The following is a 17,974-nucleotide window of genomic DNA, read 5'->3' as shown; positions in this document are numbered from 1 at the left end:
ATAATTTTTGCCAGGGGTTGTATGAAGCCAATGGATGAACTTAATGACCATGCAATAAAATCATTTTGAAAGCTGCAACTTAACCATCTGGTACTCATTACTTGTTAGCATATAAGAGGTAGCTTATATAAGTGACAGATTTGATCTATATAATGAAAGACATGAGAATGTTGTAACCTGCTAGGACGTCAACCAACCAACCATTCTAGCAATAAACATCTGTCTTCAGTGTGAGTTCTTTTTTTGACCAACTTAGGCAAAAAAACTTTTAAAATATAGGTAAGTGAATCTCTGAATAAGTATTCCAACTTCAAAAGAATGTTAAACCCCAAATATATTAAAATGAATATGATAGTTAGAAGTATACAAGTTCTACAACAAAGATAAGTTATGTACCTTTCTATGTGATAAACTATACAACATAAAATAATACAATAAACGTCTTTTGATACAGTCATGTATGCATTTACAGCTGGAATTATTTCTGTTGGGCATTGACTGATTTGACTTTTTTTTAGCTGGATAATGGTTTTACAAGCCTTAATCTATTTGACTGCCGCAGTAAAAGAAAGCTTAACAACAGAAATATTGTAACACCAGTGACAATGGAGATTGACAACAGAAAAACCCAAGTAAGTTAGTGATTATTTGACTTGACTTAAACCTAAGAACTACTCTGAAATTAATTTTGCAGTTTGGGCACATTGTTTGCAGGATTGTCGCTTTCAGTGGGCCCAGTGTATTAGGATATTTCACATATGATCAGGACTAGATTTTCATCACTTGGGCCTATAGGCACACAACCTCTGGCACCCACAGGAACCCCTCATTGCTAAGATCACCTCTTTTACACAGAACATTGTTTTGTTTGTTTGTTTTACTGGTCCTCAGGCAGCTTAGAATATGTGACTCTGTAAATAAGTTTACGAGGTAACTGTATTTCTGCTGATGGTAGGAAATACAAAATGTGTGCTCAATAACTTTACAGGGAAGACCAACTCTAACCTCTGCCGCCTATAGGCACACAACTTTATGGTAACTCTTTTTTTTATTATTGATATGCTTAGAGAAGTTTGAATGCACCCATTATGTTATGATAGTATTACACATACAGAGATCTGCATACAGTATATCTTCATTGGAACTGTGGTGTCCACAAAACCAGCTAATGAGGATCTGATTAAAGTGTTGTTCCTGTAGCTCTACCAATATTTATGTGCAATGTATTTCAAATTGTCAGCATCTACAAATTATAACAATTATTTATTACAATAATAATAATAATAATAAATGATAATATTTATAATACTACAGTGGAATGGAGCTAAAGTAAAAGTAATCTGAACATTTGCCAATAGTACCAGATAACTCTGGACTGCCCTGGATTTTAAGAGCTTCATCTACAATTGGTGATGGGGGGGGGGGGGGGTGTTAGTGGGGAGCTGTGACCATTCTTGCTTTGAAACTTGATAGAATTATTTTCTTTAAAAGCACTGATTACTGCATAATTTATTGGTAATTATACTCTCTTTGTTGCTTTTTATGTTATGCAGTTATATAGGTCTGATAAGTCGTGATGCACATAACAAAATTGAATAGACCAATCACAGCAGTCCCTATTCTATACAGTATATCCTGTAGAAGTGGTAATTAGATTACAAGTATATTTTTTGAGTTTGGAAGGAAGCTGAATCACCTAAATGAAACTCGCACAATCACAGGGAAACATACAAACTTCATGTAGATTGGTTTCCTGGTGGGAAATGAACATAAGACTCTACTGCAATTGAAGGGGGTACTACATAAGGCCATGGGTTTCTTAAGGTACTCATGTAGGTCCTCATATATCCAACTTGGATGCTTTTTCCATGAAACATTCTCTTTGATTTTGTCAGGGCTGGGCTCAGCCCTTTCTTCTCTGAACTGGCCGCTCAGCTGTCGGCTAAATGCCAGCTCCTAACTCTCCACATTGACTCACCTGTTGATGATATCCTGCTAGTCAGTCCTGCCTACTTAAGCCGTCCAGCCCAGATGATCTCTGCTTTTGCCTTGGTCATGTCTCTAGAGACGCTCTCCTGTGTTCCTGTTAGCTGACATTCCTTCTGGCTCCAGATCCTGCTTGCTGTTCTACTACGCTCATCTCTGGCTCCCTGACGTTTTGGCTTGTCTGACTATCTGTTCTGGTGCCTGAACTCTGGCTATGTTTTGACTACATTTACTCTGTTTACCTTTTTTTATTATTATTAAACAAGTGAGATTTAACTGTACTTCTGTCTTGGTCTAATTGATGGTTTCTGACAGTAGGCAAAGGCCATGAATTCAGAACATGCGGTCAATCCACTTGTTGGTAATATTTTTTCCAGATTGAAAGAGCAGGATCACCGCATGGATCAGTTTGCCATGGCTTCTGAGTCCCATGGCTCACCTGGAATCTCCCACTGTTGCTGCTCTGGTACAACCTGTGTTGCAGGCCGTCTCTGCTGCTGCTCCAGTCTCTGTGCAGGCACCCTCATAGAGTATTACCTCTATAAGAGGTATGTCTGGTTCCGCTCCACTTCCCCAGTGATTTGGGGGCGATCCAGTCCAATGCAGAGGGTTTCTCAACCAGGTTGAGATATACTTTGAGATGCTGCCCCAGGCATTTCCCAAGGACAGAAGTAAAGTAGGTTTTGTGATATCTTTGCTTTCTGATAGAGTCTTGGCCTGGGCAAACCCTCTATGGGAGACGCAAAACCCTGTTGTCTTGAGTTACCCTGAGTCTGTGGCTTCCTTTAAAAGGGTATTTGACATTCCCCGTGGCTGCTTTTTCTCATGGTCTCTCGGATACCATCAAGTATGAGATAGCAGCCCAAGATATATCCACTGAGCTGGAGAAGTTGATCACGTTTGCCATCCTCATTGACTCCAGACTCAGAGAAACTCTCTTTTAAGGAGCGCTTGCGGAAGCCTCCTGTATATTTGTCTCCGAGCTTTGCAGTCCCACTCTTGCCTCCATCACCTCCAATGCCTCCCGGTACCGAGTCGATCAATGAAGATGAACCCATGCACTTTGGCTTCATGCATCTTTCTGTGGATGAGAGAACCCTTAGGAGGAGGGAGAGATTGTGCCTTTATTGTGGCCAGGCAGGTCACTTTTTGAAGTCTTGTCCTACCCGTCCAGGGAACACCCGAACCTTGAGGTCCTGTAACGGACAGACCTTAGGTGGCGTTGTTTCGTCCCCAGTTATCCAAAAGGATAAGCCCTTGGTTTCAGTTACCCTTTCTTGGGCTGAGTTGTCCGTCGAGATATAGGCTCTAATCAACTCTGGGACTGCAGGCCTATTCATTGATGCTGCCTTTGTATCGAAGCACTTGATTCCGATGCAGCTGCGTGACACTCCACTTGCCATTGAGGATCTTGACATGAGACCTCTACAGCCTGCCCATGTGACTGATGAGACTGTTCCATTGTCCATGGCTGTAGGGGCTCTTCACCATGAGATAATCCAATTCCAAGTTATTTCCTCACCTAAGTTTCCACTGGTTATTGGTTATCCTTGGTTACAGAGGCACAACCCCTCTTTTAATTGGCTTTGTGCTGAGGTTCTCTCCTGGTCGCCATAATGCAGTAAGACATGCTTCCAGAAGGTAGCCAAGGTCCTGTGCACTTCTTCTCTCTCCTCCCTGCCGGAGGAGTACCGTGATTTTTTCGATGTCTTTGAAAAAGGTCAAGCCCGTAGTTTGCCTCCACACCGGTCGTATGATTGCGCAATTGACCTTCAACCTGGTGCCATACCTCCTCTTGGCCGGGTTTACCCTTTGTCGGTCTTGGAGAATAAGGCCATGGAGGAGTATGTTGCAGACGCACTTTCTCAAAGTTTCATCCGCAAATCCTTGTCTCCTGCTGGTGCTGGTTTCTTCTTTGTGAAGAAGAGGAGTGGTGAACTGAGACCTTGTATTGATTATAGGGGTCCTAATCGTTTCACGATTAAGAATGCCTATCCGATTCCGTTGATTACGGAGTTATTTGACCACCTCAAGGGAGCAACGATTTTCACAAAGCTTGATTTGAGAGGGGCATACAGTCTCGTGAGGATTAAAGAGGGTGACGAGTGGAAAACTGAGTTTAATACCAGAACAGGCCATTATGAGTACCTCGTAATGTCTTTTGACCTTTGTAAAGCCCCGGCAGTTTTCCAGGAATTTATTAACAATGTCCTCCAAGATTTGTTGCAGTTATGTGTGGTGGTTTATCTTGACGATATCCTCATATTTTCCCCTGGTCCCTGGAGAGCCACCACACAGATGTCTGTCATGTGCTTCAGAAACTAAGAGAGAACAATCTCTATTGTAAATTGGAGAAGTGCAAATTCCATTGTGAATCATGTCATTTCCACTGCTGGTTTTTCGATGGACCCAGAGAAACTTTCAGCAGTCCTACAGTGGCCCCTGATCCTGATCCTATGTTACCTTTTTTCCTTGAGGTTGATGCTTCTGAGACTGGAGTTGGTGCCCTTTTGTCTCAATGTCGTACCTCTCAGAGCGCTATGCATCCTTGTGGCTACTTTTCCAAGAAATTGTCACCTGCAGAGTGCAATTACGAGATTGGTGACAGAGAGCTGTTAGCGATCATTTTAGCCCTGAAAGAATAGAGACATCTCCTTGAAGGTACCACTGTGCCGGTTCTCAATCTTACTGACCATAAGAATCTCAGATTCTTGTCTGAGGCTAAACGCCTGTCTCCCAGTAGGGTGCGATGGGCTCTTTTCTTGTCTAGTTTCAATTACATTGTCTCATTCTTACCCGGTACTAAGAATGTAAGGGCTGACGTCTTGTCATAACAATTTTCCTCCACTTCCAAGATGGAGTTGGTTCCGCTTGCTGTGATTCCTCCTGATTGTATTCTGACTACGGTTCGCACCAGTCTCACTTCTCCTTTGGGTGACAAAATTCTTGCTGCTCAGGTTTATGTTCCTCCTGAGAAACCTTGTGACCGATGCTTTTGTCCCAGAGAGTCTCCATACTGCCATGCTACAGACTTACCATTCTCCCAAGGCTGCTGGGAAGAATCAACTCTTTTGGGCCATTTCCCAACAATTCTGGTATAAGACTTTACAGCTCACAGTGCATGTAAGAGCAAATGAGAATCATGAGGTCAAAGGAACTGCCTGAAGAGCTCAGAGACCGAATTGTGGCAAGGCACAGATCTGGCCAAGGTTACAAAAAAATTTCTGCTGCACTTAAGGTTCCTAAGAGCACAGTGGCCTCCATAATCCTTAAATGGAAGACGTTTGGGATGACCAGAACCCTTCCTAGAGCGGCCGTCTGGCCAAACTGAGCTATCGGGGGAGAAGAGCCTTGGTGAGAGAGATAAAGAAGAACCCAAAGATCACTGTGCCTGAGCTCCAAAGATGCTGTTGGGAGATGGGAGAAAGTTGTAGAAAGTCAACCATCACTGCAGCCCTCCACCAGTCGGGGCTTTATGGCAGAGTGGCCCGACGGAAGCCTCTCCTCAGTGCAAGACACATGAAAGCCTGCATGGAGTTTGCTAAAAAACACCTGAAGGACTCCAAGATGGTGAGAAATAAGATTCTTTGGTCTGATGAGACCAAGATAGAACTTTTTGGCCTTAATTCTAAGTGATATGTGTGGAGAAAACCAGGCACTGCTTATCACCTGTCCAATACAGTCCCAACAGTGAAGCATGGTGGTGGCAGCATCATGCTGTGGGGGTGTTTTTCAGCTGCAGGGACGACTGGTTGCAATCGAGGGAAAGATGACTACGGCCTAGTACAGGGATATCCTGGACGAAAACCTTCTCCAGAGTGCTCAGGACCTTAGACTGGGCCGAAGGTTTACCTTCCAACAAGACAATGACCCTAAGCACACAGCTAAAATAAAGGAGGAGTGGCTTCACAACAACTCCATGACTGTTCTTGAATGGCCCAGCCATAGTCCTGACTTAAACCCAATTGAGCATCTCTGGAGAGACCTAAAAATGGATGTCCACCAACGTTTACCATCCAACCTGACAGAACTGGAGAGGATCTGCAAGGAGGAATGGCAGAGGATCCCCAAATCCAGGTGTGAAAAACTTGTTGCATCTTTCCCAAAAAGACTCATGGCTGAATTAGATCAAAAGGGTGCTTCTGCTAAATACTGAGCAAAGGGTCTGAATACTTAGGACCATGTGATACTTCAGTTTTTCTTTTTTAATAAATCTGCAAAAATGTCAACAATTCTGTGTTTTTCTGTCAATATGGGGTGCTGTGTGTACATTAATGAGGAAAAAAATGAACTTAAATGATTTTAGCAAATTGCTGCAATATAACAAAGAGTGAAACATTTAAGGGGGTCTGAATACTTTCTGTCCCCGCTGTAACTGCCTTCGTAGCTGCCTGTTACGTGTTCACTCAGAGTAAGACTCCACAACACCTTCCAGTGGGCCTCCTAAAACTCATACCCAATGGAGAAAGGCCCTGGACCCACCTTTCTATGGATTTCATTGTGGAGTTACCCAACTCCCAGGGCAACACAGTTATCCTTATGGTGGTCGACCGGTTCTTGAAAATGTCTCATTGTATTCCATTTAAGAAGTTGCCCACTTCTAAGGAACTGGCTTCCATTTTTGCTCGGGAAATCTTTCACTTACATGGGCTACCCAAGGTGATTGTCTTGGACAGGGGTAGTCAGTTTGTGTTCCGGTTCTGGCAAGCTTTTTGTGCACAGTTGGGAATTCAGCCTGCTTTCTCCTCTGCATATCACCCGCAGTCTAATGGTGCTACAGAACGAGCCAATCAGTCCTTGGAGCAGTTCCTACATTGCTATATTTCTGACCATCATAACAACTGGTCAGACCTCTTACCCTGGGCGGAGTTTGCTCACAATAGTGCCTTGAATTCTGCCTCCCGATTGTCCCCATTTATGGTAAACTATGGTTTCCAACCTTCCATGTTGCCTGACTCATTTGTTCCGCGGAGTATTCCTGCGTTAGAGGAGCATCTCGGTGGTCTTTGTTCTACTTGGGCACAAGTCCAGGAGGCTTTGCGACATGCTAATGATAGGTGCAGACTCTGTGCTGACCGCAGACGCCTGCCTGCTTCTTCCTACCAGGTTGGGGACAGGGTCTGGTTGTCATCTTGTAACCTCCGACTTCCTGTTCCCTCTCTGAAGTTCGCACCTCGGTTTATTGGGCCCTTCCGGATTCTTCGCAGGATTAACCCAGTGGCTTAAGAAAGTATAGCTTCAATGTGTGCTTCTATGTCAACAATGCAATGCCTGTCACTAAATAGACATTTTTAAACTTGGAGGAGTTTTTAAACTTGAAAAATGTATCTTAATGGAGAGACATGTATATACTGACTGTGAAATTTTTATTGAAATGTAAAAGGGGAGGATGAAACAATCTGATTGGTTAATCTGTTAACCTTTTTTTTAGAATACACTGTTGAACCAAACTCAATTTTCATTATTTCGGGACAAGATAAATTTTCATCATTTTAACACAACTACTGATGCTAAACATGCTGCTTTAAGAATAATGGTTACATTTCACGATACTGGATCTAGAACCTTTCCTGTCTTACTTTTGATAAGGTAAGGAGCACTATGTTTAATATTTATTAAAATTGCTATATACCGTACAATATAATGAAATGTGTATACTAGAATTATTGAATTTGTACTGAAAGGAACATGATATTTTTAAATGTGTTGAAAAGCAGTAGTCCTGTGTTTATTGTATAATGACTTGTCAGATCTTTAGCTCAGTTAACCGACCATTAGGTTTTCAAATCAGATCATCAACCTGTGTTCTGTAGTGCTACTACTTATTGGGAATTGTCTCTAGGCACATCCCTGCATTCCTAACTGCAACAGAGCTACTTCTCAACAAACCCCTAAGCCTTCCCATTTTTTTTTGTGAATTGTGTTTATTCAGTCAAAGGACTGGTTCCACTGCTTTTTACTTCCTAAGCTTCACTATTGGTCTGTACAACTGCCTCTCATAGTGTTGGACCAATAATGAGGTTTGGGTGATGGGAACTGGTAGATTTAGTTATTGTTATAGAGGTTAATGAAACTGATTTGGGCAGCACTACATTAACATTTCTAGACCACAGCAATATTATAAAATGAGCACAAGTGTTCAAGTTTAAAGTTGCTCACTATAATTATTGATTAAATATATTCTTGGGAAATCAATTACATTTTTGACAATTAGAAACTTAGTGTCTTTAGTTTTTGGGTTTTTTTCACTGAAATTGAGAAAAGAGATATGGATGTTTCTAGCCTGGAGTTGACTCAAAGTAAATACCAATATAACACATTAATTGTGCTGCTATTAGTGCTGCTAATGTACTGTTTCAGTGTTGCTCTTACCACTCCACCCTCAAAAATTGTCAGCCAGTTCAGTCTCTGTAGCATGGACCTTTCAGGTCCTTGGCATATTTCCCTTCAATTTGCGGCTTCATCAGAAGGGCTTGTCTGTAATGATACTCACATTTATTCGGCTGTGGTTGTAAGCTCCAGCTTATGTGATATAATTTACTTCCAGCAATCTGTGCAATTACACTTTCACTATATTGCGGATCTGCTACCTGCCATTACTTTGCTTTTGGATGCATGACTTATGTATCTGATAGCTACAACTTATGCCGCGTACACACGAGCGGACTTTCCGGCATACTTGGTTCGGCGGACCAGAGTCCACCGGACAATCCGACCGTGTGTAGGCTCCGGCGGACTTTTTCCCAAAAGTCCGCCGGACCTAGATTTGAAACATGTTTTAAATCTTTCCGTCGGACTCAGTTTCTGACGGAAAGCCCGCTCGTCTGTATGCTGGTCCAACGGACCAGATACGATGCAGGGTATTGCATTTCGCGCTCACTGCAATAGGAAAAACAAATTTTCCTATTGCGGTGAGCGCGGGGCATACCAGGCCCTTAGGTCTGGTATGGATTTTAAAGGAAACCCCCTACGCCAAAAAAACGGCATGGGGTCCCCCCTAAAATCCATACCAGACCCCGATCTGAGCACGCAGCCCGGCCGGTCAAGAAAGGGGGTGGGGACGAGCGAGCGCCCCCCCCTCTGAACCGTACCAGGCCGCATGCCCTCAACATGGGGGGTGGGTGCTTTGGGGGAGGGGGCGCCCTGCGGGGCCCCCCCATCCCAAAGCACCTTGTCCCCATGTTGATGAGGACAAGGGCCTCTTCCCGACAACCCTGGCCGTTGGTTGTCGGGGTCTGTGGGCGAGGGGCTTATCGGAATCCGGGAGCCCCCTATAATAAGAGGGCCCCCAGATCCCGGCCCCCCACCCTATGTGAATGAGTATGGGGTACATGCTACCCCTACCCATTCACCTAGGGAAAAAGTGTCAATAATAAAACACACTACACAGGTTTTAAAAATAATTTATTAAACAGCTTCGGTGGGGTCTTCCTCCGGCTTCGGGGGTCTTCTTCCGGCTTCGGGGGTCCCTCCAGTTCCTCTTCTCCGCTCTCTCTGGCCTCTTCTCCCGGTGTTCCAGTTCTTCTGCCGGCTCCTCCACTGTCTTCGTGCCGCTCTTTTGCCAGCGGAGGTCCGGACTTCTGGGCTTCTTGTCTTCTTCCCTCTTCTCTTCTCCAGATGTTGACATGACGCTCTCTCCGGCTGGACTGCTCTCTGAGCGCTCCGTTGTGACTTATATAGGCGGAGACCCCGCCCCCTTATGCCGTCACAGTCCCTGGGCATGCTGGCAAAAGAGTGGCATGAAGACAGCGGAGGAGCCGACAGAAGAACTGGAACACCGGGAGAAGAGGCCAGAGAGAGCGGAGAAGAACCAACCGGACGCCGGGGGAAGAGGAACCGGAGGGACCCCCGAAGCCGGAAGAAGACCCCCCCCGGAGCTGTTTAATAAATTATTTTAAAAACCTGTGTAGTGTGTTTTATTACTGACACTTTTTCCCTAGGTGAATGGGTATCCCATACTCATTCACATAGGGTGGGGGGCCGGGATCTGGGGGCCCTCTTATTATAGGGGCTCCCGGATTCCGATAAGCCCCCCGCCCGCAGACCCCGACAACCAACGGCCAGGGTTGTCGGGAAGAGGCCCTTGTTCAGGAGGGGGGGCGCTCGCTCGTCCCCACCCCCTTTCCTGACCGGCCGGGCTGCGTGCTTGGATCGGGGTCAGGTATGGATTTTAGGGGGGACCCCATGCCGTTTTTTCGGCGTAGGGGCTTCCCTTTATAATCCATACCAGACCTAAGGGCCTGGTATGCCCCGCGACGGGGCTCGCAAGGTGTCAATCTCGCCGATAAAAGCGGCAAGATTGACTTCCTTTTCTAGTCCCGTTGTACCTGAGTGACGTTCAAAATGAACGGACTTGTCCATGTGTGGGCAAGTCCGTTCATTCTGAAAGTCTGCCGTAACTCCGGCGAAAGTCCGTCGGAAAGACGGACGGACCTAGCCCGCCGGAAAGTCCGGTCATGTGTAGGCAAGTCCGTCCGTTTTTAAGTCCGGCGCGCCTGGCGGACAAAGTCCGTCGGAAAGTCTGCCGGACCAAGTATGCCAGAAAGTCCGATCGCGTGTATGCGGCATTATACCTTCTTTTAGTTTATGCTTGTTACCACAGTTTTCCTTCTGAATGCATGCAATTCAGTTGAACTTTAGATGTTCTTTAAGTTTATTGGTTTGATTTATGACTTTAATTTAAGGTGCAATGTGGTAATGCTATGCAAAACCAAGTTGTAATTTTGGATAGCAGGGATTATCAACAGTGGCAGTGGATACATGTTTTCCTTCCATCCTCTGTGCTAATGGTGTCCTATGGTATATATGTACAATAACAGGTTTGGTGGATAAATTATAGTCCTTCCTATTGTGTGTTTACAGAGGTGTATAATATCATTAGTGGTTTACTTTGATTCTTTTTCACTTTTTTCACGGGGAAGGGTATTTCTCAACCAAACTGGGTTGTTGATAATGGAATATGCAGAGTACAGGGCCCTGCTAGTTTTATGGGTTAAGGGTTTTTATAGTGTGTTTATTTTATTTTAATAAAAATCTGATTTTTACCATTATAATTAATGTTATATTGGTAATTATTTGGAATCTACCACTGGGTGTAAAAATCCATTACTTTTTTCTCAGTTTCAATTTAGCATCTTGGGATTGGTAACCCTGGGCTGTCATAATGTATTTATTCGTGGTTATAGATAAATACTCTGAGCAATATAAGAGATATTCGATTATATTAAGAAATTCTTTTTTTTTCTTTGTAGCTGGATGAAAAAGTGACATATTTTTGTTACTATCTTTTTTTTAACAGATACTCAAAAAAACCCACTCCTCTGAATTTCAATTTTAAGCAAGTTAATTCTTTGGAAGAAAATTCTACGCAGATATTTATTCCGGCTGACTATTTAAAAGGTAGCTTTTAGTGTCTGATTTCCATGAATTGCAAATATAGCAATGAAACAAGAAGCACAATGTTCAGCATGTCTGCTTTATAAACAAAATATGTCTTTATACAAACTCTATATTGATACCCCTATTTTTTCTAAGCTAGGGATACCTAACCCTGCCTAAAAGCATGGGGGTTGATTTACTAAAAGTGGTGAGTGCAAAATCTGGTGTAACTGTGCCATTGTAGCCAATCAGCTTCTAACTTCAGCTTGTTCATTTACACTTTGACAAAAAGACCTGGAAGGTGATTGAATTCTATGCAGAGCTGCACCAGATTTTGCACTCTCCAGATTTAGTTAATCAAATTAAAAAAACCCACAAAAACAGCCATATCAGGGAACAACTTTATTTTTTTATGGGTACTTTAACCACTTATGGACCGCCCACCGACGTTTTACGTCGCTACTTTGAATAGAAGTATCGTTGTTATGGCAGCAGCTAGCTGCCATAACCCCGGTACCCTCTTCTTCAGCGGGCGGTCCACTTTCAGGTAAAAGTGGTCTCTGTGGGCGATTTTCCACAAGATCACTTTTATCCCACCCCTCCCACAGCGCTTCGTTGCCCTCTGCCGCTTACCAAAGCCATCGGTAGAGGCGGAGGCGATCAGATCATTCTCTTGGCTTGGTATGGAGACAAGTGAGGGGAAGATGACCCCCACCCGTCTCCATATCATTGCAGGGCAGAAGCGACATCAAAACGTCACTTTCACCTATAGCTCTTAAAGGGTCATTTTTTTTTTTTTTTTCATATGACAATTTTTTTTATATTGAATTTTAGTGTAAATATGAGATCTGAGGTCTTTTTGACCCCAGATCTCATATTTAAGAGGTTCTGTCATGCTTTTTTTCTATTACAAGGGATGTTTACGTTCCTTGTAATAGGAATAAAAGTGACACAATTTTTTTTTTAAATAACAGTGTAAAAATAAAAAATAAAAGGTAAAATAAAAAAGAAAATAAAATGTTTTTAAACGCACCCCGTCACGCCGAGCTCGTGAGTAACTCCCGCATATAAAAACTGTGTTCAAACCACACATGTGAGGTATCGCCGCGATCAGTAGAGCAAGAGCAATAATTCTAGCCCTAGACCTCCTCTGTGACACAAAACATGCAACCTGTAGAATTGTTTAAACTTCGCCTATGGAGATTTTTAAGGGTAAAAGCTTGATGCCATTCCACGAGCGGGCGCAATTTTGAAGCGTGACATGTTGGGTATCAATTTACTCAGCATAACATTATCTTTCACAATATAAAAAAATGGACTAACTTTACTGTTGTCTTATTTTTTAATTCAAAAAATTTTATTTTTGCAAGACCGCTGCACAAATACGGTGTGACAGAAAGTATTGCAACGACCACCATTTTTATCTCTAGGGTGTTGGAAAAAAGATATATATAATTTTTGGGAGTTCTAAGTAATTTTCTAGCAAAAAAAAAAAAAATTAACTTGTAAACAACAAATCTCAGAAAAAGGCTTGGTCCTTAAGTGGTTAAAGAAGTAGTAAAAGGTCATAAGCTGACCTGAATAAGTATTCATTTTGTTGGTGATTTTCAAGACATTATAGAGAAAGGATTGGCTAAGAAAAGTTACTGAGAAATTATGCAGTTTCTTTAAGTGCCTCTTCAGACCGGTGCGGCTTTGAAATCTTGCCACTTCAGAGAGATTTCAAAGCCGCACATCAATGCAATTTGCAATGCCGAATTTATTGCAGCTTGTGACTTCATACAACAGAAGTCTATGCAAGTCGCAAGGAAATCGGCAAAACGTGGTGCAGGAACCTTTTTCAAAGTGGCTGCGACATGAGTCATGGCAATTTGAACAGATCCATTGCCAACAATGGGGTGCGACTTGCCATGCGATTTGGAACTGTCAAATTGCATGACATGTCACACCTGTGTGAACAGGGGCTAAATATATTTTCAAGGTACCTGCTATCACCTCGCTTGTGGAGATGTGGAGAAAGACTTTTCAAGACAATTTTGAGGTTGTTCTATAAACTAGTAGTGTACAGAACACAAATTATTTTTGACCAAACATCATGTTCTAAACTTTTTTGACAATTTTAAAGTCATAGCTGGCTGCAGAATGAACTAGAAATATTATTAGAATATAACTTTCATCAACATTAAATTGCACAAATGCCTGCATAGCAGGTATATACATTAGAATAATTATGTTTGAGTGTGTATATACAGTATGTGTGTGTGCATGTGTGCCTGCACATATATACTTAGATTCATAGATATTTGGAAAAATACACAATTTTCATCAAGTTGGTTGTGTATGCCACTAGTGTGGATTTACAGTGAAGCAATCAAGATGTGATTGAAGTGTAGACTATATTTCATGAGATTTACCAAAATATTATTTAGGCTGTTTAGGATTTTTTATACATAGCCTCACCCCTCATTTTTAGGGGCTCAAAAGTAAATTGACAAAACAACATACTTATAAAAGAAATAATAAAAATACATATAATATATAAATGTAATAATTGTTTTCAAAACGTTGATTTGATAGGCATTCACTGCAGTTGTATTCAGTTGCTGCTTATTTATTGTTTTGTATGCCTTCAGTCTTGTCTTCAGCACTCTGCAAGGGAATTTACTCCAGAGCTTAGTAAATGATAGGAAGCTCTGCTGATTTCCATTATCCAATCACATGCAAGCAAAAATGCTGCTTTTTTAAAATTCTCTCATTGCATGTGATAAAGTATTCTTTGTGAAGCTTCACCTCATTTACTAAATGCTGGAGCAAATTCCCTTGCAGAGTTCAGCTGCACTTGCAAAGTCTATTTGACCTTAGTAAATCAACCCCACTGTGTGTATATATTACATATATTCATATGTTGATATGCGTGATTTTTTTTAGTAACTGAAATTTTCCTTTAGTTTACATTCATGGAAAACTAAACTTTTATTTAGTTATATATGTATATAATCTTTCTTTATATAGATTCAGGCTGTGTCTATCTGGCCTTGATGGATGCAGACTACAAAAGGCACCCAAGAAATAATTACATATCTAAAATTTTACAATATACTCTTGACATTCAGTGGACACAATGTTTGTCCTGGCATAACAATCAATGGCATTCTAAAGACTGTTCTACTCAGAAAGGAACCACAACAGCAATGTTTATCTGCAGGTGAGATAGTCTGCAAGTAAATATCATTATTAAATTTTGTGAAGCATCAACTTACTGGTGCAATATACTCCTATAGTATACATAATTTTATATGACTTAATTTATTGAAAGATATCATGCTCATAACCCACACTGTTTTATAGTCCCCAGAGTGTTATTTTCATGATATCTGGTAATTAACAGAACAGCAACTGTCAGACTTTAGAAAGCTTCTCAGCTTCCTTAGACGAAGTAAGTTAAATTAAACAAGCAGCAAATGTAAATCTTTCATAAGTCACACTGCATAATTATAATAAATTAAAGCTGAATTTCAGGCAGATAGCTAAATACACAGTTGAAACACATAAATGGAAGTTTTTTTTTTACCAGTAAGAGCATTGTGAAATTGTGCAACCATTCCTAAGATTTACACAGATCTGCCAGTCACTAGGTTGGTAACCTGACGTTTTTTCTAGTAAAGTTATAGTATATCCCAGTGATGGCGAACCTTGGCACCCCAGGTGTTTTGAAACTAAATTTCCCATGGTGCTCATGCACTCTGCAGTGTAGGTGAGCATCATGGGAAATGTAGTTCCAAAACATCTGGGGTGCCAAGGTTTGCCATCACTGGTATATCCTGTGTCAAGTTTTTATTGCTGTCCATGTCTTCTCTTTTGTAATGGCTACCATTATCATTTAGAAATACATTCAGGGGAACTCCAAATGTTTAATGTACTCCACAAAATAGTGGAGTAAGGTGAAGTCTTCCAATGGGGACACCTATTGTGCAACCAACTTTCTTTGTAATGCAAATAAATGGATCTGAGATTGAAGCACCACAGCACAAGTTATAGTATACGTTCACCTTTGTAACATGTTACATATTACACCTGTATTTACAGTACGTTACAGTAGTTTTGTTACAGTTGATATGCTCCCTTCATCACCCCCAGTGACGGTAGGCGGGGGAACCTTCTTCCTGCATTCACAATTCAAAAAAATTGTTTCCTGTGAACAAATGAACTACAAGTACTGTCTTCCACCACAGCAGATGGCTTGTAGTTCTCCATGAACTGGGAGGGTGCTGGTGAGCTCTCACATAGTTCATTGATCTTCTTGTACTTCAGTAACTGTCTGCGCATACAGGAGGTATGGGCAGACAGATGTACTGAGAATCTACAGGAGCCTGGCATTAAACCTGTGATCTGCAGATCTTGGGTTCAATGTTTTGCAGGCTGCAGTGTAAAAGGTGTGCCCTTGTATTTTATTTTTTTTTTGTTAGAAAAGGTGAACTTAGTCCGGATACAAAATTATTGCAATGTAAAATCAGATGGAAGACTATACAAAACTTGCCCCTTTTCATCAGGGTTTAACCAGTTGACATCCGCGCTATAGCCGAATGACGGCTACAGCGCGGACCTGAATTCCCGGGAGGCCGTCATATGACGGCCTCCCCTGTGCATGCGCCCTGTGCGCTGTGATCACCGAGTCACTGAGACTCGGGTGATCACCGATCCGAATAACAGCTGATTACCATGTGATCAGCTGTCAGCCAATGACAGCTGATCACATGATCAAAACAGCGCGAGGAGAAAATAAAGCCGATCACCAGCTCATCAGCAAGGGACATCGGTCCTGAAGAGGAAGAGGCAATAATGCCTCATATGTGCCACCAGTACCCCCTGCCAGTGCCAACTGCCATTGCCACCTGACAGTGCCCACAGTGCCCACCAGTGCCACCTATCAATGCCCATGAGTGCCACCTATCAATGCCCACAAGTGCCACCTATCAATGCCCACCAGTGGTGCCAATCAGTGCCACCTAGCAGTGCTGCCTATCAGTGTAACAGATCAGTCCCCATTATTGCCACCCATCAGTGCCCATCACTGCCACCTATCGGTGCCCATTAGTGCCGTCTCATCAGCATACATCCATGAAGAAGAAAAATTACCTTTTTTAAAATTTTATAACAAAATATAAAAAAAAAAAAAAAATTTTTTTAATTCCATCTTTTTACATTTTTTTTAACAAAAAATAAAAACCGCAAAGGCGATCAAATACCACCAAAAGAAAGCTCTATTTGTGGGAAAAAAAATTATAAAAATGTAATTTGGGTACAGTGTTGTATGACCGCGCAATTGTCATTCAAAGTGTGTCAGTGCTGAAAGCTGAAAATTGGTCTGGATTGGAGGGGGGTTTAAGTGCCCAGTAAGCAAGTGGTTAAAAGAAGACAATATGCATGGACTGGATTGAAGATACAACATACATGGTATAATAACTAACTGAATGATAAAGCACATTGTTGCACAGGCTGTGCTTCATGACTCTGTTGGTCAATATACGATATTGACCAACATAACATAGGGTGTTATTTACTAAATGGAAATCCACTTTGCACTACAAGTGCACTTTCAAGTGCAGTCGCTGTAAATCTTAGGGGCACGTGCAAGGAAAATAAAAAACTTGCACATGATTGGATGATAAAATCAGAAGAGCTTCCCCTCATTTCAGATCTTCCCCTCAGATCTATAGTGACTGCACTTCCAAGTGCACTTGTAGTGCAAAGTGGATTTACCTTTAGTAAATAACCACTGTAGTATCTTAAAGCCAATCTGTATACAGTGTTTTCGATTGAAGTGCTGATGAAGGGGGTGAGTTTTGGCCCCAGAATGCATTGGCTTTCTTGTAAATCTTCCACCTGATTTTACACTGGAATAAACCTATATCTAGACAAGTAACTCCTAGTGTTACGCTTCAATCTCAGATCCGTTTAATAACAAAATGTAAGCTGGCTGGGATTTTAACCTCTATCTACTCTACCCAAACTAAAAAAAAAGTTTTTGCTATACATACACTTTAGGCAGCACAGCTTAGCTACCTCTCTGAATCCATTGAAGGAGCAACAGAATACCGATAAGGTTGTGCAGTATGCACAGATTGGCTAGCAGACTCTGGTTGCCATTTTTTCTACATGATCCCTATAAAAGCATATTTTATTTATTTATTTTTATTAGTTAAGTCCATTTTAATAAAATGCAGTGTACACTTTGAAGAAGTGTTGCACCATTACTGTAGATGTGTATGGCCAAAATCAATAGAGATATGAATACCTGAAGCTTAGGCTGGATCAACGGGTGTATGGTCATTTTGGCCTGCTAATTAATTATTAATACCTATATTACATATATGCAAAAAAAGTAATTTCTCAAACTGTAGAATTTTCTGATTTTAGCTGTACACGTCTGGGACTGTATACTACAGCCAGTAGACATGTGTTATCTTATTTTGGCAAGGAAGATGTCTCACAGTTTATAAGGTAAGAATATAAGTAGTTTATTTGTATCCATGCTTGTCTATGCCTTTTGACATACAGTATATACCCATCGATTCTGCATATGTTTTCCAAACACTCCCAGAGCCTTTTA

At 41.7% G+C, this 17,974-nt stretch overlaps 1 protein-coding gene across 3 annotated transcripts in view; it reads left to right on the top strand.

Annotated features, from left to right (window-relative positions):
- The window catches only part of PKD1L1 (polycystin 1 like 1, transient receptor potential channel interacting), a 412,276-nt gene that overhangs the window by 173,351 nt on the left and 220,951 nt on the right, over nt 1–17,974 (top strand). For all 3 annotated transcript variants that reach the window (XM_073630682.1, XM_073630680.1, XM_073630681.1), the window contains exons 20-24: nt 519–632; nt 7,418–7,575; nt 11,285–11,385; nt 14,377–14,569; nt 17,782–17,865. In XM_073630682.1, coding sequence (XP_073486783.1) covers nt 519–632; nt 7,418–7,575; nt 11,285–11,385; nt 14,377–14,569; nt 17,782–17,865 — 650 coding nt within the window. The remainder of the gene's footprint in view (nt 1–518; nt 633–7,417; nt 7,576–11,284; nt 11,386–14,376; nt 14,570–17,781; nt 17,866–17,974) is intronic.

This window comes from Aquarana catesbeiana, linkage group LG05, assembly GCF_042186555.1.
Source record: "Aquarana catesbeiana isolate 2022-GZ linkage group LG05, ASM4218655v1, whole genome shotgun sequence".
Taxonomy (NCBI): Eukaryota; Metazoa; Chordata; class Amphibia; order Anura; family Ranidae; genus Aquarana; species Aquarana catesbeiana.
The sequence above is the reverse complement of the archived record's forward strand: the minus strand, read 5'-3'. Positions and strand labels throughout refer to the sequence as shown.